Here is a 20435-nt window from a genome sequence, read left to right as displayed (position 1 = left end):
AGAATTCAGCTTTTCCCAATTCAAATTTCAAATACAAAGCAGTTATTTTAAAATGTAATAATATTTGGAAATGCTCCTGTTTGACTGTGTTTTTGATCAGATTGAAAAATTTGACCAACCCCAAACTTTTATCAGTGTTGTAAGTACAGGTTTTTCAGTGGACAATTCTTAAACTGTTACATTTGGTAAATAAGCCACTGACCTTGAATTTATAACCTGGTGTCAACATCTCATTGCTTTTCCAATCTGACTGCAAAGATCTCAGTAGTTATATCTTTTCATCTTAACTCCAGTAGTTCATAATCATTTGTTTAGTCACAATGATTTGTCAACTGATTTGAAGTTTGTCTGACCCATAATTTATTATTAAAGGGCTAATAGGAGACAGGAGACTCCTGAGACACAATGGCATGTTCAAAGGTCTTCTAGACAGTTGACCGTAAGTACAAACAAATATAAAAAATAATTTTCTGGTAATCAACTGGAAACAATTATGTTTAGTCAGAAACCTGGAACACTGATATAGATGCTATAAATAACATGCTTTTGTACATTTTGAACATGTTCATTATTAATGAATGGATTCCAATCAGTCTTCAAACATTTCTTCATGTTTTTTTCCTTTAGCTGTGGTTAAATAGATTTAGTCTGAGAAATGGATAACATATGGTATTACATTATAGTTTGAACAGCCACACTGTGCTGGGAAAGGATAAAAAAGGCAAGGCAATATGATGCATTAGTTTTCTCTCAACAACAATTATCCTCAGTAACTAAACAGTACTTTGTTTAATCTGCTTGAATTTCTTCATTCTTGTCAAATCTGAAGGTTGATTTTTTTAGCGAGTTTTTAATTGTATTCTTGCATAGGGTTTCATATTTCTAATATGAATTGAACCATGTGTATTTAGTCAAAGTAATTCACATTTCTTGGTATTTGTGACTAATGAGATCTGTTGAGAAAATAGTTTTTAAAAAAAGTGTGTGTGTAATTATGTCATTGTTGATCTTGGTTAAATTTTGACATCCTGTATTTATTTATTATTTGGATTCATTAACAAAACAAGTACATTTTATGTAGTTTTTTGAAAACCTTGTTGAAAATGATTTATTTCATTTAGTTGTAATATCATGGAGTTTATCATGGAGTTGCTTATGTTGTTAATGTAAATTATATAAACACCACAAATTTATTTTTCCTTCTCAATGAAAAAGATGATTCATTGAATTTACTACATTTTTTAATTTAAGTGGTTGCAATCAATTATTTTAGCTACATTTAAATAAACGAATTTAGTTGACTAACTTTCAGTTTTTTATTTAAATGTAGCTAAAATAAATTGTTTGCAACCACTTAGCTTCAAAAAAAATCTTTTTTTTCAGTGATAATGAGGGCCCCAAATACTGCTTTGTGATATTATTACAGTGATTTACACTGAAAAAAAAAGTTATATTTTTTAAGTAAAATTTAAATAAGGAATTAAGTAAAATCTACTGAACTAAGTTATCTAAAATTAGTAAAGGAAATAAGTAAATTTAACGTGGCCAGGTAGTTTGAATAATTTCTATTTAATTATTTTAAGTTTACCCTACAATACTCAAGTACATTTCATTCAGTTACGGTTTGTAAACTTTACTCAAACAACATAGCACTGAAAAAGAAAAAGCCTATAAAGCACATAGTTAAGTTACAAGCAAGTAGACAGCGTGTTATTCATTTTAAGGTAATATAGATATTAACTGAATGAACATAGAGACCTGAATACTTGGCACATGATACACAATGACGGTGACAATCAGTGAATAGTGTTTGAGTAGTTTGAATAGTGAATGGGTCATTTTGAGTAAAAAATTAACTCCAGATGTCATAAAACAGCAAGTTACTTAACCTAACAACAAAAGCAACCACAAAACAGTGTAAATACATCTCGAAAACAGCAAAAAAACTAAAATGACCTTATTAATTATTCATGCCCAAGTGCATGATGGGAACAACGGGATCATGACGTTGATATTTACTTATAACAACATTTGTAAAAATAACAAACAATTCCAAGTGAAATATACTTATAAGTTCAAACTTTAAATTCTACAAGCTTTTATTTGTAGCTTTTACTCTTTTATTTAAATTCTTGCCTGAACTAAATTAATGTAGAAATTACATTTGTTTTTCTGTAGTATTTACTTCACCACAAAATCATTTTTTAATCAGTGTAATGAAGCTGATCCCAAACACTGAAGTGAGGCAGAAGAAAAGATGCAGCTTAAGAAGAAATAAAGTGTGCTGAAATGGTGTAGCGAGAGAGAGAGAGACAGAGAGAGAGAGAGAGAGACAGAGATAAGCTAAAGGTTTAACAACTACAGTGTGACATCATAGGGTCCCTCCCTCTTGTTAATAATCCAGTATAGATGTTCGTACAATCACACACCCATTTCCAAACACACAAAACCATACCACACAGTTTCTCTCACACACAGTGTGCACTGACACCTGATCTGAGGTCACTTTAAAGGACAAGGAGAAAACACATGATTCAAGAAAGAACAATTGTAGAAGTTTAGATAGAAGAGGTTTGAGTGGACTATATGAGCTCTGTATTGTTTTCTCTGAGAAAAAAGGACAACATGCGAGCCTTCCTCCTCCTCCTCTTCCTCAGCGAGATCTTGCTGCTGAGACTGACCTCCGCAACCACCATGAAAGGTACCAACACAAAGCAATTCAATCTTAGATTCTAGACAAGCAAATTTGACTGCCTATATATCACTTTACAGCTCTTTTTAGCTCTTTCTAGCTGTAGTTCCAATTTATGCAATGAATTCTATGCAGAAGGAAATTCCTGCATGCAGTATGCCTATTGTAATGCAATACTACTGAAGTCATTAGTCTGGTATGCTGTGGATGCATGGTGCCGGTTAAAGGATGCAAGCTCAGCTGTTGTCAATCTGTATATACAGATATACATAATATATATCTGTTTTCTTTTTGGGGTTGGGATAGTGCAATGATTTGCTGTAATTGTGACCATTTTGAAGAATTCATTAATGATGTTTATGATTACACAGTAAATAGTTTGTACTATATCAACAACGAATATTTTGAAAGCCTTGCAGGTCATTAAAATGTATTTTTATTGGATGTCATTAATGGATTCTGTTGAAATTGCAAAACAAATATTGTGTGTGTTGATGACTTCATTGGCAGCTAAAACAAGGTCACATCAGGAGGCAGGTCTGTTTGTGTGTGTTTATTATCTGTTTCCTGTTAAAGCTTGAATCACTGAAGTGAGATTGTTAGAAATATTTGAGTGGATGAAAGCTGAGTGCATGGGCGTTGGTTGAATGTGGATTAATTTAGTTTACTTTTATTTTGCTTTAGTGTGCAATATCAAATATGACTTCACACACTGAGCCTGTACTTAATGTGCCTGTGCCTGGATTTGTTTTGGCCTCACCACTCCCCTTCTCCTGTGTCACGTGTAAGGTGCATGTAAGAGCAGACCCTTGTTGAGCAAACTGACATAAATCATATACTGAAAGAAGTAAGCATCAACTCCACAACTGCCAAGCAATGTGCCTATGAAGTGCCTATGACACTGTCTTATTGTAACACACCTCAGCCTTGACTAATTTATCCCAGGCCACCCATCTGTTCGGTCACTGAACATCTCTAAATCCCTAGTTTTCATGGAAACCACTGTTTATCAGTTCTTCATTGTCATGTGTTGCACACACTCTCCCAGAGGAAAAATGTATTTCTCAGAGGTTCTCTGCTGCTTCATAGCTCAGGAGACTTAGAGCAGTTCTCAAACATGTTTCAAGTCGATGTAAATTAAAAATTTACACACTTTAATACACATTCTTGGTCTCATAGTGTTTTGTTAAAGGAAAATGAGTTTGTATTTTGTAACTTTCAACAAAATATATTTTGCCACCTCTGAAACAACTTGGATGTCTACAAGTAGGCCTAGTTGGGCTATTCTTTTTTTGTTATTTAGGCATTAATTATTAAAGGCAAGTTACTATTGCCTTTCTCAAACCAACTTGAATTTGAATATAAACTTCAACTTTGTCCTCCACATCTCAGTTTAAAAACTTAAAGTCTCTCTCTCTCTTTCTCAGATATGTGTGCAGGCAATGGATGCGGGACTGGCTAAGTCCACAATTGAGACAATAAGATCTTGCATTAAATTTTTTCTCCATTCTAGTGTGGAACACCCACTTTCCATTATCCATTGAATTTCACAATATCCTGATGTACTCAGAAATACATCATTTTATGGAAGCAAAATGAGCAGCAAAGCCATTTCATTTTGTTAACTTTGTCTCAGATGTTTCTTCTGAAATTCCTTAAATAAAAATAGAGACAACTGTTGATATACAGTAGAAGTATAAAGTTATAAAAATGAATGTGGATCACTTACATCTTCAAAAAACAAACAAACAAACAAACAAACAAAAAACACTATTCCAAAGTTTAGGTTCAATGTTTTTTTTTTCGTTTTGTTTTTTAATTAATCGTTTTATTCAGAAAAGATGCATTAAACTTCTCAAAAGTGACAGTAAACACTTTAAATTTCCATTAGATCATTAAAAAAATAAAATAAAATAAATAAATAAAAAAGCTGAAAATTCTTTCGAAATTCTATTGATAACAAAATCCCGAGACATATTTCATGATTTCCACAAAAATATTAAGCAGAAGAATTGTCAACATTGCTAATAATAAGAAATGTGTCTTGAGCACCAAATCAGCATATTAGAATGATTTCTGATGGATCATGTGACACTGAAAACTGGCGCAATGGCAGTATTTCAAGTAAAATATATTAAAGCACTAAACAGTTATTTAAAATGACAGTAATGTTTCACAGTATCAAATAAATGCAGTCTTGGTGAACATAAAGTGAACAACCTTTGAATTGTACTGTAGCTCTGATAATTTGGTTTTGTAAGAATGTAATGATTTAAGCTCATACTGAAATCTCAGACTTTTGATTGCAGATCTCTTCTGAAACTCTAAAGGAGAAAAATGCGAGAAGCAGGACATGTCTTCGGTTGTTTATCAATCAATCAATCTATCTCACTGCTGTCTGGGAGAAATCATTATTCTCAAAGTGTCAGATTCAGAGGGTGACTATGTTTAACCGTAAATAAACACACATGCAACAAGTGTTTTCTCACGTTACATCCACACATGATTTGTGATATATCTCTGCAACACAGCAGTTTATCTGCTGATTCCTCTGGGAGTCATACAGAAACCAGCTCTGATGTAATAAATGGGCTGTTTGTGTGCTCCAGAGCTCTGAGCTCAATGCCAGGGGTTTCCCTCAAGCAGAAACAACTTTCTCTGGCATAGGACGCTGTTTCACCATTCATTCTTCAGAAACGGCAAACGCACACATTTATGAGAAACAAACCACAGGGGTCTCGCACTGGGATTCTTTTATATGTTTGTGTTTTGTTGTCATAGTCGTAGAACGTGATGTTTGTGATACTGGCCAGTGCATGGGTGCATGACCAAACCACTTTCGTTTAGACTGTAGAAGTGTAGCTGTCAGAAAGGAAAATATGACACTGGACTGATTGTTATTCCAAATCTCTTGGCAAAAACGTTGTAGATACAGTCACATGACTTCTAATATCCCTAGCTGAAGTCATGATGTAAATGTAAGGGATTGAAGCGAATCTGAGATCATTTTTCCTGTGTATTTGAATTCCAGAGCAAAAACAAAACATGAGGGTGCGTATCAGCGCTGTTGGAGACACCATTGTACTGAAGTTCATCCGGCCCCATGTGGACACCAGACTGGAGGGATATATCTTGGGCTATGGCAGCAGCATGTTCTCCAAACAATTTATCCAGCTACCCGAGGATGGACAACCCTATGAGACTGAGATAGGTATTGTCTTTATTTCTAGCCTTCTTTCATAGAGTTGTTGTTTATTTAACAGTTTCCTCTCTGTTTTCTAGATGCTGAGCCCAAATATCTGATTGCGGTACAGTCGAAGATTCCTGAGGAACCTAAGAAAAAGTGTGCAGGTAAGCAACATGGTGCCACAGATGAAATTAGATCTGTGTATACACTGATCCCAAGAAGTATTTGAACACTTGAACCACACTTAAAAAGAATGCCGTTGCATAACAGTTCAGAAAGATGTTGGCCTTCAGTAGACTGTAAAATATGATTTTTTTATGGATGGGAATCTATCTTGAAGACTATGTTTCACTAGAAAATACTATTAAAGTCTTTCTGCTTGAAAATTTCAGTGTGTACTTGCCATTTCTTTGTAATTACTTGTGAAATTTACTAGCAGTTTCTGAGTGAGACCTGCGTAATGGATTTTAGCTGATTACTGACTTGTGACTTCCAGGAAAAGTGGATCTAGACAAGCCACTGAACGTTGTGATCGGCTCGGTAACAGAGTCCTCAGTGCTGCTGTCCTGGGGGACACTACTGACCAGCCCCTTCATGGATACCGTTCTGGAAGACTGTTTTGATGAAGGGTATGTGTCCTTGAGCGTCTATGTGTGCATATCCATGTACCGTGTGGGTGTTAATCTGGATTGAATCAGTTTGTTGTTGAACTTCTCTCAAGATGTGCAATTATTACACTGACAGAAGACACAGAGCAGGTACAGGATCATGTGTGCAGATGCCCATGTGTTCCAGAAACAACCAGACACTCTGATCACACACATTTATGGGCAAAAAAACAGACTTTAATAAACTAAACAGTATTAGAAAAAGTAAAAAAGAAAAGGAAACCGTAAAACACAGTAATAAAATTAACAGATGTTTGGGTGGAAAAAAGTGTGCTAGATACTTGAATTTGGGTGTGTATGTATGCACAGACGAATACACACATTTATTTTATATCATTATTGGGATTTTTCATATTTTTTTCTAAACTAATGACGTTTTCTATCTCCTGCATGTTTATATTTTTGTTAAGACATCCTTATGAAGTCATTTTGCTCATAGAGACTGTTGGATGCTTGCTGCAATGCAGCTAATTTCAGTTTTTACTGTCCTTGTGGGGACATGTGGTCCCTACAGTGTAGGCACAATGTGACCCACACACACTGTCCTTGGACACGTTAGTGGAAAGCTTGACCTCAGCCCTCTTCAAAACAACTAATATGATCCCTCTGACCCATAAAACCCTTATAAATGCCAGAAGGAGAGAGACATGCTGGAAAAATGAAAAAAAGGGTAAGCAGGGGCATCTGTATACATAAATAATATCTGAGTTTAGCTCATTAGTGCCATATCATGCTGACATAATACCTACAAGTGTGAGTTATTCAAACCAGAGATCTATTTTTCATGATTTGACTGCCATTTTAAACCTAGTTAAAGTTTATAGATTCTACTTTGCTGTTTTGTCTCCTCTCAGACAGTTCACAGTGCGCTACAGAGAGAAGGAACCCAGCAATACCTGGAACTACCAGACCTGTCCATCCACCAGCACAGTCATCGACAACCTCAAACCAGATGCTCTGTATGAGTTTGCGGTCCGAGCAGACACCGACACAAACAGTGGAGTCTGGAGTCCACCGGTTGTCCATAACCCAGCTGGTGTGTCCCACTACAAATCATCCATTTTGCAACGAGCCATTAGTTAACAATTGTCTTGTGTGTTTTTGATTTCTCCTATGGATGTTTAGAATGAATATCTGACACAAAACTGATATTTAAATGAAACATACTGTAACTAATTGATTTTTCAAATAATAGAGCCATTTAAGGAACTGAACCAGGTGAAGCCTAAGGTAAGTAAATAACTGAGTTCAAGGACAACACTTTTGTTATCTCGCTTTATCTTTTTTTTAATTTGGAAATTGCTTTCTAAACAGAAGCCAGTCTTAGCAAGCCAGCAATCATTCTTGCCACCAGTGCCAGGTAAAAAAACATCTTTTTCCTTCCTAAACACAGTCACTGATAGTAGTAATGAATATAAGATATGTAATGACTTTTCCTGCCACTTTCTAGTCTTAAACAACATTAACCAGACCAGAGCAGCTCCTCTATTCAAATACCCGAGCCTTCCAAAGCCAAGCAAAACATCAGGTAAATGACATTCTCTCACCTTTGAAGCCAAGTAAAATATTACATTAGCAGAATGGAATGCAAGCATAACACACACCGCATACTGAACAGTATTCACTGCATACTGCTTACTATTTTTTTAAGTGGTATGTAAAACAATATGCAACATTTGAAAAACTTGTATGCTGCCTTTGCTGCCACATTAGCAACATACATATTTTAATATGTTGACCTCCAGTCATCTCGAAATGAAATGTGGTTATTTTACAGCTTTCCTGTAGCTCAAATAGTAGAGCATGGCGCTAGCAACGCCAAGATCATGGGTTCGATTCCCAGGGAAAGCAAGAGCTGATAAAATGTAAAAACTGTTACTTGAATGCAGTGTAAGTCGCTTTGGATAAAAGCGTCTGCTAAATGCATAAATGTAAATGTAAATTTTGCATTCTTATTGATTTGTTGTAAAAATGTCTAAAATTTGCTAAAAAAATACATTTAAATTAAGAAAATGGAGATATATATACCGTATACATATGCAAACTACAAAAAAAGTATAAGTATGCCACAGTAGTTTGTCTCTTGGTCTGTAAACTTTGAACTATTTTTCTCTCATATATTTTCAGAACACTTCTTGCATGTGAATAAGCCACATTTCTACTTATCTCTAGATAGAAAACAATTAATCGTTTTTTTTTACGACCACACACACCTGGTTTTCTTAGAGAGCCTGAATTGACATTATAACTAAAATGACAATTTATTTTTTGCTAAGTTTCCAGCTTTAAATGTTTAGACATCTTTAAACACTAAACAAATCAAGTACACCTGCTTTTACTCAAATTAATTATCCGTCTATGTAAAACAGACTAAACAATTCTTCTGTTTTAAGTCTGTGACCTAAACTGTTTTAAATTGAACCGCTCATAGTAGGTCCCCTGTCACAGTCATTTTCAAGATAAATTCCAAATAAATGTCCTTCATGTGTATCATAATTCCATGTGCCAGATGTGAATTTTCTGACATACGCACAAGCTGCAGGAACTGTTGGAGGAAAAAACATACATTTATGAAACATTTGAAATTCATCTAATGATCACTTTTCTTCAAAACAAAATAATTCCTGCTAAAACATTTTATTAAAACCTAAAAATGTCCCATTAACTTCTGTGACAGGAGAGCTACGTGTCTCATTATCAACTAATTTTTATTTCTGTTCTTTTCCTGTGTGTGTCATTTTCATTGAATGTCTGTGATAGAAAATGTGTTTTTATACAGTTTCATCAACAGGGGAAGAAAATCCCACAACAGTTCCTGACAATCCACCTACCTCAACCGAGGCCCTTCCTTCCTCTCACACATCTATCATTCTGCCCACGCCAATGACCTCAAGCACAGTTCGACCTCTAAAGCCCACCAGTCATCCCAGTACAACCCAAGCAGATCTTCTCACAGAGCAACATACTACCATAACCCCACAACAACCTACAACATCTCAGCCACAACCTTCCAGAACCCAACAACAAACCAGCACAACCCAACAACCATCCACTACAATCCAACAATATACCAGCAAAATGCAAATCTCAGTCAAAGATCAACCAAACACAGCCAAACTGCTTCTGAATACAGCGCCACACCGGTTTAGTGAAACATCTTCCCCTAATCCACCTACAACCAAACCACCAATTCAACAAACCCAACAACGCACCACAAGCACTGTCCAGGAACATCCTCACCCATCTAAGAAACAAGACACCATAACTCAAGACAGTCTCCATACAAGAAAAATTCAGCCCAGCACCAAGCTGCATCGACTGAGCACAACCCAACGTTCACGAGGCACGTCCAAAATTCCAACCACTCACACTTATTTTCCAGAAACCACTTCTCACTTCCAGTCCAGCACAATCGCACATTCTGAACAGCCAAACACCAAACCACCACCAACAACACAGGATTGTTCCACAAATAGTCATTCACTGACAAACACAGCTTTGACTTCACCCACTACTTTAACAAACACTGTCTTAGTAACAGACCAACAAACAGATGTCTTAGTATCACAGCTGAAAACCGATGTTAGCAAACATCCAGTATTTAGCACTAATCCATCCATCCCTGAAGAATATTCTACATCCCATATTCCCACAACTAAAAATCCACCTCTTACTGAGAACATACAGGAACTGACTCCACATCCTATAAATCCACCCATAACCTTTTGGTACCAGCCCAGACCCAGCACCACAACAAAGCATTCCAGCACCACTAAACAGCAGGCTAGCACTTCTAAATACAACCCAAAAACGGACTCCCAAGTTGAAAATCGACAACCTACCCCTGAAGAATGGTTGCCAGGTACCCCAAAAAACCTACTAAACCTCACACCTCAAACAGCTTTCACCAAATCCGATGCCGTTCAAAACTCACCTGTGGCGGAGAAGGTAACAGTGGGGACGAGTCATCCAAGTCGACCAGCGGGTAACTTCTCCCCTAGACATATGATTTAGAAACAGGCTAGTTTCAGTAATTTGAAGCAATCCAACAACCTAAAGTGTATCCCTTTTAAAGGATAGTTCACCCAAAAATGTAAATTACCTCATGATTTGCTCATAGTCAAGCCAGATGTATATGACTTTATTCTTTCAGACGAATACAATCAGAGTTATATAAAAACTTTCCTGGCTCTTCCTAATTTTATAATGGCAGAGATTTTGAAGTCCGATAAAGTGCATCCGTCCATTATAAAAAAGTACTCCACACAGCTCTGGGGGATTAATAAAGTCCTTCTAAAGCGAGTCGATGCATTTGTGTGAGAAAAATATCCATATTTAAAACTTTATAAACCCTAATCTATAGCATCCGCTAACTGTCGTATGCACGTTCACAAGAGAGTAGCATTCCAGCAAATGACTATGGTTGTATTCGTCTGAAAGAATGAAGTCATATACACCTAGGATGGCTTGAGGGTGAATAAACCATGAGGTCATTTTCATTTTTCCGTTATCTATCCCTTTAAGACAGAAGTGTCAAGTCCTTTTCCTGGAGGGCTGCTATCCTGCAGAGTTTAGCTCCAATCCTAATTAAACACACCTGAACCAACAAATCTGGATTGCAAGAAATTTCCAGGCAAGTGTGTTGGGGCAGGTTGGAGCTAAATTTTGCAGGACGTCTCTCTAGAAGCAGGATTGGACAACCCCGGTTTAAGACGTTCTGTGATGTTTTTCATTCATTGTTATGCCATTTTTTAAATAACTGGTGCCAGATATTCCTTTAACATTCATGGATAATCTAGACAGACTAAAAGCTATTGGGCAGGGATCTTCTGACATCACTATCATTACAATATGTTCTGCCTCTGTATGTCAGCTATTTCCCAGCCAAAGGACGAACAGCTACTGTCACAGCCAACACTTACAAATGAGGTGGCCAATGGGAATGAGGGTAATGATATCAGCTCCAGTTTTTTTTTTCTCCTAAATGTGCTGTTTGTCACCTGTCCGTATTAACCACATAAATCTTCATTGTACACAGTAGCGTCGTGATTGTCACCACCAAACATCACCACCACTTCCAAACGTCATCCTGCTGGGCAATGCCATTTCCACCTGACCATCACTGAAAGAGCCCCACCACTGCCCCCAATTGTCTTTAAACCATCACCAACAGCACCAGCTCTCACATTACTGTGCCATTCATTCACCTCAAGTGTCTGACTACTTCATCCAGTCTTAATGTCCAACACTTGCACTGTCATAATGCTACGCACACCATTTCCACCATCTTCTCATCCAGGTCTGTTGGCTTCTGTTTCTGGATAGCTGGTGCTCTTTTGTGAGCTTCCCAGACTCATCCCCATCCAGTCAGTCAACAGATCTGTTGCCATAATCTTTAATCATCGTCTCCTTCCCATTGCTGACTGTGTTTGTGTTTATCTAGGCAGAGGTATCTTCCGCAACTCTTCTTCTGTGTCCCGCCTCTTGGCACGAAATGCTACACAGAGATTGAGCTTTCACAGTCGTGTCCCTCCAGTTCACCAAACAAAGTTTTTCGGGCCACCTCCTGGGTATCGTAACTCAACTGGCAACAAGAAAAAGGGTATAAGAGGTATTTGAGTTCTTCACACTGACACAGACATAATTTTTCTTTTAAGAGGGGCTTTTGACTGTTCAGCTTTCCTTTAATGCTTCCAATAATGTATCCAGCCATCCTTACTTTCATTTATTCATTCATTCTGTCATTCATTTTGTCTAACTGTTTTATTAGGCATTTTAAATGTGCAAATTCATAAATGCGTAGCACTAGGGCTGTTTCACACCACATGAATAAGCAGAAGCTTGTAAGTTCAGCTGTAGTGTACACTGCAATGTTTCTAAAGAGAAAAGATAAGACAGATTTTTAGGTTACTGCACTGTGTATATATTTTAAGTATGGGCATTTAAGTAATTAAGCCATATTTATTTGTTTATATATTACTTTTTACTCTACTTACTTATATGCACAGTGTGAATTCTGACGCCTGTTAATATGGCCAGCTATATAAATATGGATAGATCACATATGTGGAGTGAAACAAGCCTTAGTCTTATTCTTAATACGGGTCCAAAATAAACTTTTGACAAGAAGAAGTAAATAAAATGGTTGGACATTACCTTTTTTAGTTGCAATGTAAGAACAAACAGTATGTTTTTATGAATCTGACATAATCAGAGAGAATCAAAACAATTCTGTTTTCTATAGATTCTAAACAGTCCCTGCTTTCATTATTATGTTTATATAGCATTCTCAGATCACCTGGCATTGTTAGACATGACAAAAACTTAATTATGCTTTTTTTTATATAAAAAACTTTTATGAGTGTGTTTGGTTGATTGCATTGGCTTGTGTACAGTACTGTATATGGACATTCTTCTTTGCACATGGTTTCTTGGGTGGATTTTATATTCATTTATTTAAGGAACTCTTCGACCCTTTTGACAAGATTCATGTATTATCTGCAGGGAAAAGACAAACACATACAGTCTACCTCTTTCTGCCAAAAGTCTGTTTCCCATCTTATCCTCTTCACACTGTCATTTAATTCTGCACAGCTGATGACTCCTGTGACACCTGATATTACAGCTCAAACTGTACAGTTCAACTTTTTATCTGGTCTCTTTCTCTAATATCTGTCAAATATCAAATACAAACATTCTTGTATTTATATCGTTGTTTCTGTTTTTTTGTCAATGTTCACATTTAATGACATGATTTTTCTATCATAACAGTGCCCCATGGTGAGTTGCAACATCAACGACTTTTGGGGTCCAAATTTCCAAAGAGAACCAGAGAGCAACTTGGTAAAGCAACTCCATCATGGATTTTGAATGCATTTATTAGAGGTTATCTCAGTTTTATCTCATAAGGGGGTTGCAGTATCATATTTCCATCACAATCCATGTGATGTTACTGTAGTTGTAAAGCCTGGTGTTGTGTTCTTTAGTTTATTGAGTGATTTTGTGGTCCCTGTCCCAGAAAACTTTGAATCCAATTTTGCACAGTGTTAGTTTGGATACAGTTTTAACATGATGTCTGAGATAGATGTCCCCGTTTGGTAGAAAACATCTCCTGTCTAAAGAACGATTCCCTTGCAGCTGGATTTCATGACCATTCTGGGCCAAAGAAAATATTTACGTGCTGTTCATGTCATGATGGATTTTCAGAGCTCATGATTCTTTGGAAAAGCATGACAGATCAGCCATTGATAAACTTAGCCAGCCACTGATGAGAACCAAGGACCCTCTCTCACTTGCTCCATCAGCCTCTCCCAACCAAACAACACTGAAACAGAATAATAGAGAATCCTTCCAGAATTGCTCATCCCATCCATCCAATCCGACTCATATTAGAAAGCTTGCTTAAACACATTTGGCAGACATATGATTACTTAAGGAAAATGTGAAACTGTTCTTCATCCAACTTTTCTTAAAAACCTTCTATTCATACTAAATTAGGTTGCTAAAAATTATCTGGAATGTTTTGCAAATCGCATATTGGAATAATAGACCATTAGAGAGATGGCTGTTGGAAATAATTACATTTGGAAATTGATTCATTGACAGGCTTTGGTCAATATTATCCCGCACTTCTATTTTGAGTGAATATCCAGAATTATAGCTGCGTAGTTCTGCACTCCATCAAAGCATTGGTCCCTCAGAGCTGTTCTTGGAGAAGCCGCAGTCCTAAGAGTCTGGACGGTATTAAAAGATCCCATTTGGCTCCCACAATACTCTGACAGTGCGGACATTAACCTGATGTCATGCATTATTTTTTAATTCCAACCATGTGAATGTTATGCAGAGCATACTTTACCTTCACTTCTAAATGATAGTCAGTGTGCAGTGTTTTTTTTGGCCTTGGAGATTTATAATAATGTGAAATAGCTGTTTCTTTATGCTGATCTGATTTTTAAAGTGAAAACAAAATTAAAAGGATCAGCACAAAGAAAAAAGTCTTACTTTGAACTTTTTAGCAGGCCATAGCAGCTCCAGCTGTCTTTATTATTAAAATTAATCTCAGCTACAGCATAATATAATTTGGGTTTTAATGTTTTTTTTTTATTATGGTCAAACTTTTCAGTGACTCCTTGATTAACCACAAACAATTACCCTGTATCTCCTACTAACCTGCCGCCTTCTTTTACAGTGAATACAAAGCTGAACCAGGTCTCAGAGACTAAAGAAAAGGGTGAGGACACATAACAGATAAAGATATCAAAGTCCACATGGCGACAGTCTTGTTGGACATGCATGTGTTTCTTGCCAATGAAACATTTATGAAACATTTTCCATGTTAAATTTTAGACAACATTATTGATCTGAAGCAGATGGACCCAGTACCAGATTTAAAACCTCTAGCTCCACCCACTACCCAAAGACCAGCCAAACAACGGCCATCATTGACAACAACACCACATTCTGTTTTTGAGGGTATGCTCTAATGCGAGTTATGTCATTTGTATAAGAACTATGAATACAACACACTAAATGCTGAAATTAGAAACTGGAAACATGCAAGAGAATCTGTTGAGAATGAGTGTGTCTAACAATTGGAGCAGTTGGAGTCTTGAATTTCTGGTTTCATGTTTGCCTTTGAATCTTAGGGAGTCGTTTTGACACCGGTGACAACTCCTCTGTATTCAGATCTCATCCCCTCTCTGAGGTGGATGCCACGGGGAAGAAGCGTTTCATAGGTAAGAATATGGGCTAAAAGCATTCATATTTTGGACCTACAGTTGTGTCTGATTTATGATTCACAGTCTTTTGACGAATGTTGGACCTCTGTTTGGCTGTCCTCTATTTGCAGCACCTCACGTGATCTATAGAACCGACAAACGTCCGGAGGAGCCATGCTCTGTCACTCACTCACTCAGCTCCTTTCCTGATGAGGAGATCGGATACTTGAATGTCACTGGCCCACCCAAGACCCCTCCATCCAACCTTACTGTGGTCACAGTGGAAGGATGCCCCTCCTTCATCATCCTTGACTGGGACAAAACGGATAATGAGACCACAGGTAGACAGAGCATTTGATTACTGAAGGAGGTGATGACAGCTTGAAAAATGAATGGGAAAAGTTGCAATGCCCAATATGGTAGCTGTTGGAAAGAAAGTTAAAAGAGCCAACTGCCTTTCTGATGGATGTGAAGTCTGTTTTTTACCTCTGGAATGTGCATCAGCTGGGCAAGCCTGAAAAATATTGGTTTTTAGCGTTGGTTTGAGCTTAAGAAGCTAAATTTATGATACCATTGTTGTCAGACTTTATTGCTAATTTGAAATACGGCTTTGAAAAGTTCTTTTGACAAATCTTAACAGATTTTTAGTCTTTCTCCATTCCAGCGGATAGAAGTTATACTTTATGTCCATTACCTGCATAGAAAATAGCTGCCAAGCTGGCCGCCAAGTGAACTGGCTTGCCTTGAGTGGACTTTGGTTAAACTTACTTTAGTTGGATTTAACAAGATATATGAGATACAAAAATGAAAATTGCCATTATTTGCTCATTCCAAACCTATATTACTTTCTTCCATGGAATTAAGGAGATAGACTACTGTTCAAAAGTTTGATATTTTAAAGTTTTTGAAAGAAGATTCGTATTCTCACTAAGGCTACATAAAGTAGAAACAGTGATATTGTGAAATAAATATTTTCTCTCTGAATATATTTTATGTAATGTTTTCCTGTGATGCAAAGCTGAATTTTCAGCAGCCATTGCTCCAGTCTTTAGTGTCACATGGTCCTTCAGAAATCATTCTAATATGCTTATTTGGTGCTCAAGAAACATTATTATTATTATAATTATATTCTTTAATAATTAGAATAATGTTTTTATTTATTTATTTACTTATACTTGCTTACAGTACTTGTTTACTTGAAAAACACCATTAATGTAGTCCATTGAAGAATAAAGCAGCTCAGACATTCTGGGAATCTCCTTTGATGCTCCATTAAAAACTTTAAACAACAAATTATGTTTCTGTTTTATCAATAGAATATGAGGTAGTTTCCTCCACCAAGGGTCCGCATGGAGAGGAGGTGTCTGTCCAAACAACAAATCAAACACACACAGCTGTGGAGAACCTGAAACCAGAGAGCAGGTATGAAGACACACTAACTCATAGTCCTGCCCTTACAGACAACTTATTAAATAGTGTATCGTTTAATGCTGTTATGAAGCCGTAACGTTCCACTTAATCTTTGTTACAAGAAAATACACTTGTTTGGTTGTCTGATCAACATAACATTGATTCAGAATGATCGACTCTATTTTGTCTTGTAGTTATGAGTTCAAAGTTACACCCAAGAATGAGCTGGGTTCTGGCCCAGCCAGCGAGCCGGTCACCTTCAGTACTGAGTCAGGTAAGCGGAGAAGAAATGTTAAATGAATTCATTATGAATATGTGTCAGAGTCTCAGCTAAAAGTCCCAGATCTGAAACCACAATCTGGTCTGAGGTCATTGTGAAATCATTTGGCTCATCCAGTGAATCTGAGCTCTGTTTGTTCCAGAAGTGTCACTGGGCCAATTGTATCAACAAGAGAAGCTTTAATGGTTTTTACTTTTAGAGTTTTTGCACTATGTCTAAATTCATCTTTACATCCATACAAGAGCCTTGTGTGAAAAACAGACCTAAACATAAATCATTATTCACTTAAATCTCATTCGTGCTTCAAAACATTCGAAAGCATTGCGATTAGTCACAAGTTGCGTGAAAACTGATTATGTTTGACATCACTGAGCAGTTTAAAGAAACTGGCACTCATGTGATAGAAGAGTCATGCAGGCCAAGGTAACTTAAGAATGAGACATCAAGCTCACAGGTGTGTGTAATTGGCGATGAATGTTTGCTGTAATGTATATGTATAATTAGCATATAAGCATTACTGTCAGCAGTGAGAGTAATGTGCCTAATGTTCAACTAATAGTTCCAATGTGTTCACTCTTCTGGGTCCATTGCACTTATTTACTGTACGTAAAGGGGCCCTGATAGACTGCCAGAAAATAATAATAACCATGAGGATATCTGACACAAGCTCTGGAAAATTGTACATCGTGATAGTGAGGAAAACTCAGGGGAATTTCTTGGGGCTTTGGATTTTTAATAACTTAAGTCGAAAAACCATGCTGTTTCGTTATATTCAGGTGTTGATTGTAATAATAATTACCTGAATGCCATATTGTCTGGCTTATGTTTACCTTTGACAGCTATGTTTGGATCAGCCTAATTTATGTATGTATAGTTTCATAGTAGGTATGATAAAATGGTATATTTGCATATACACTACCCAGACAGCAACATAGTTTTGGCCCAAATCCAGTCCACATCTGGCCCGTGTGAAATTCATGCGGGCCAGATGTGGGCCGGATCTGGGCCGACACTGCTTGCTGTCTGGGAATGTTCAAAAGTTTAGGGTCAGTAAGATTTTTGTTTTTGAAAGAGATCAATACTTTCATTCATCAATGATGCATTAAAGGTTTTTTTTCTATTTGTCAACGAATCCTGAAAAAATATGTATCACAATTTCCACAAAAATATTAAGGAGCAAACTATTTTCAACTTTTATAATAATACAAAATGTTTCTTGAGCACTTCAAAATGATTTCTTAAGGATCATGTGACACACTGAACTGACTGGATTAATGGCTGCTGAAAATTACATTTGACAGTATATCCAAATAGTTGGTTTTTACTGTTTTTGATCAAAGAAAAAAAAATGCAGCCTTGGTGAGCGTAAGAGACTTCTTTCAAAAACAGAAACAAGATCTTACTGACCCCAAAATGTCACATCAACAATGCATTAAGTTCCAGTGACATCATGTTCTTCTGCATTGCAGCTGATCCTCGTGTGAGTGAGATCCAAACCGGTAAGAGCGCCAGTCACCTCAAGCATACAATATTAAAAATAGAAAGACGCAATGTGCCTATACCAACTGTGCATGTGTGTCTAATTTATATTGGCTCTTGTAGGTAAAAATGCCATCTGGTCATCGTTTCCATTCAAGTCTGACTCGTACTCCGAGTGCAATGGGCAGCAGTTCATAAAGCGGACCTGGTACCGCAAGTTTGTGGGTATCCAGTTGTGCAACTCTCTTAGATACAAGATCTACCTGAGTGACTCTCTCAAAGGTCCGTATTAACCATTTACAGACTCAACAGATATTTCTGCCATTTAGTCACTTTTTTAGTTCTTTCTTTCTCCAGGGAAGTTCTACAGCATAGGAGATCAAACTGGGTATGGAGAGGATCACTGCCAATTTGTTGACTCGTTCCTGGACGGACGAACCGGTGGTCCCCTTCCACCAGATCAGTTACCACCCAGAAAAGGTTTCTAATAAAAACATGTTTTATTTAACAAAAACACAGTAATCTAACACTAGTACGCGAGATATGACAATTTCTCCTGTCTTATCAAGGCTTTTACCGGGCCATGCGTCAAGAGCCTGTCAGGTTTGGGGACATCGGAGGAAATTCCATGATCAACTACGTGGCCTGGTATGAGTGTGGGATACCCATTCCTGGGAAGTGGTAGGACCCCGGGGAGCAGATGGAAGACGTGACGGATAAGAAGCATCCGCTGCCAAGGGAGAACAGCCTTTTTATGGGATGTTTGTGTTGAGAGAATGATTTCTGTGGAATATGTATCTGTATTTTCGGGTATCGGGCACATATAGAATTATTTATATACTGTAGTGCAGCAAACGTCAAAGAGAGCTGAATGAATGTTATTGTTGAGATTAAGAAGTTTAACTTTAGAGAATATAGGGAAGCAGGCTCCCTTAAAGGCAAAATGAATGTGTATATTATTTATCAAAATGCCACTGAAAGAAAAATGACCACGGCCAACTTAAAGGAATGTTCCAGGTTCAAAACAGGTTTTGTGTAGACAGCATCTATAACATTGTCATAACAGAAAATTATTTTTCTATTATACAAATATAATTTTTGTAATATAAATATATATTTATTTTATATAAATATATATTTATAATAAATTTTTTTATTCTTCGATACTTTTTACTAAAAAACTTTTGGTGGGATGATGAACTTTTGATTATGCACTGCCAATTCCTAAAGGTGGATTTTTCTCTGTCAACAGTCCTTTTTTTGGACCTTGCAAGTATTGTGCAAAAGTTACCAGGTTTACTGGCTTTATATGGTCATTGTAGTTGAAAAATTGGACAGTGTACAGCTGTACACTGTCTCATGTGAATATCCTAATTAAAGCTTTTGGCTTTATGAAATACTTTGTATTTTAACGTTTATCTGGGTGCAATGCTTTGCCCCATCGACTTTCATTGGAGGTGCTTTATTTTTTTCCAAATAGATTTGAATGATTTTTCCTGTTATCATCAATATATATCACAGATGCTGTTAACAACATGCTGAGTGTACTAAGCCTGAAACATTCCTTTAACAGCTCAAGCGCAATGCTAAACAAAGAATTTAAACACTAGGTCATATAAACTATTGTTCAAGACATGCAGCTTTTCAAGTAATTGTTGTAATTATACTATGTATGAATGTCAGAAATGCAACATCTCTTTAACAAGGAAGTCTATTGTTTTGTACAGAAGTTCAGTGACTCATGATTTCCAGAGCAAGCTTTTAAATGCCAGATTTTATGTAACATGTTTTTACATTGAAACTTTGATATATTTTATAAGGTTTATAATGAATCTGCTTTACCAATAAAAGCACAAGCAGTTTATTTTATGATCTCTTTTTTTTTTTTTTTTGGTGGCTACAGTTTAAAATTGTTTCTGAATCTGACATGAAAAGATGCAAGTTTTCATGTTGTTTATGCAATCCAAATCAGTTAAAGAAAGACCTAAATCAGAGATGAATA

The 20435-nt window shown here is 36.7% G+C and overlaps 1 protein-coding gene across 4 annotated transcripts; it reads left to right on the top strand.

The window, feature by feature from the left end:
- The first annotated feature begins 391 nt into the window (after positions 1–391).
- On the top strand, positions 392–20333 carry LOC131546552 (target of Nesh-SH3). Of its 4 annotated transcripts, none has more exons than XM_058786179.1 (22): positions 392–439; positions 5724–5903; positions 5975–6043; positions 6376–6508; positions 7402–7583; positions 7743–7777; positions 7862–7907; positions 7998–8075; positions 9327–10532; positions 11421–11495; positions 11991–12158; positions 13319–13390; positions 14736–14777; positions 14894–15019; positions 15193–15282; positions 15396–15605; positions 16581–16686; positions 16869–16948; positions 18424–18453; positions 18557–18715; positions 18791–18913; positions 19003–20333. In XM_058786179.1, exons 2-22 carry the CDS (start codon positions 5738–5740, stop codon positions 19116–19118), a joined length of 3312 nt encoding a protein of 1103 aa, XP_058642162.1. In that variant the 5' UTR covers positions 392–439; positions 5724–5737; the 3' UTR covers positions 19119–20333. The 4 variants fall into 4 exon arrangements, with proteins under 4 accessions (XP_058642162.1, XP_058642161.1, XP_058642160.1 ...); XM_058786178.1 differs by lacking the exon at positions 392–439 and adding an exon at positions 2447–2701 and having other exon boundaries at positions 9339–10532; XM_058786177.1 differs by lacking the exon at positions 392–439 and adding an exon at positions 2447–2701.
- Positions 20334–20435: the final 102 nt, after the last annotated feature.

Source organism: Onychostoma macrolepis, chromosome 09, assembly GCF_012432095.1.
Source record: "Onychostoma macrolepis isolate SWU-2019 chromosome 09, ASM1243209v1, whole genome shotgun sequence".
Lineage (NCBI taxonomy): Eukaryota > Metazoa > Chordata > Actinopteri > Cypriniformes > Cyprinidae > Onychostoma > Onychostoma macrolepis.
This window is presented reverse-complemented; position numbering and strand designations above follow the sequence as displayed.

Coding starts and splice junctions, on each gene's coding strand:
- LOC131546552 (XM_058786177.1), top strand. CDS start 2,587: ATGAGCTCTGTATTGTTTTCTCTGAGAAAAAAGGACAACATGCGAGCC. Junction 10,533..11,420: donor TCATCCAAGTCGACCAGCGG/GTAACTTCTCCC, acceptor TCTGTATGTCAG/CTATTTCCCAGCCAAAGGAC. Junction 11,496..11,990: donor GGTGGCCAATGGGAATGAGG/GTAATGATATCA, acceptor GTGTTTATCTAG/GCAGAGGTATCTTCCGCAAC.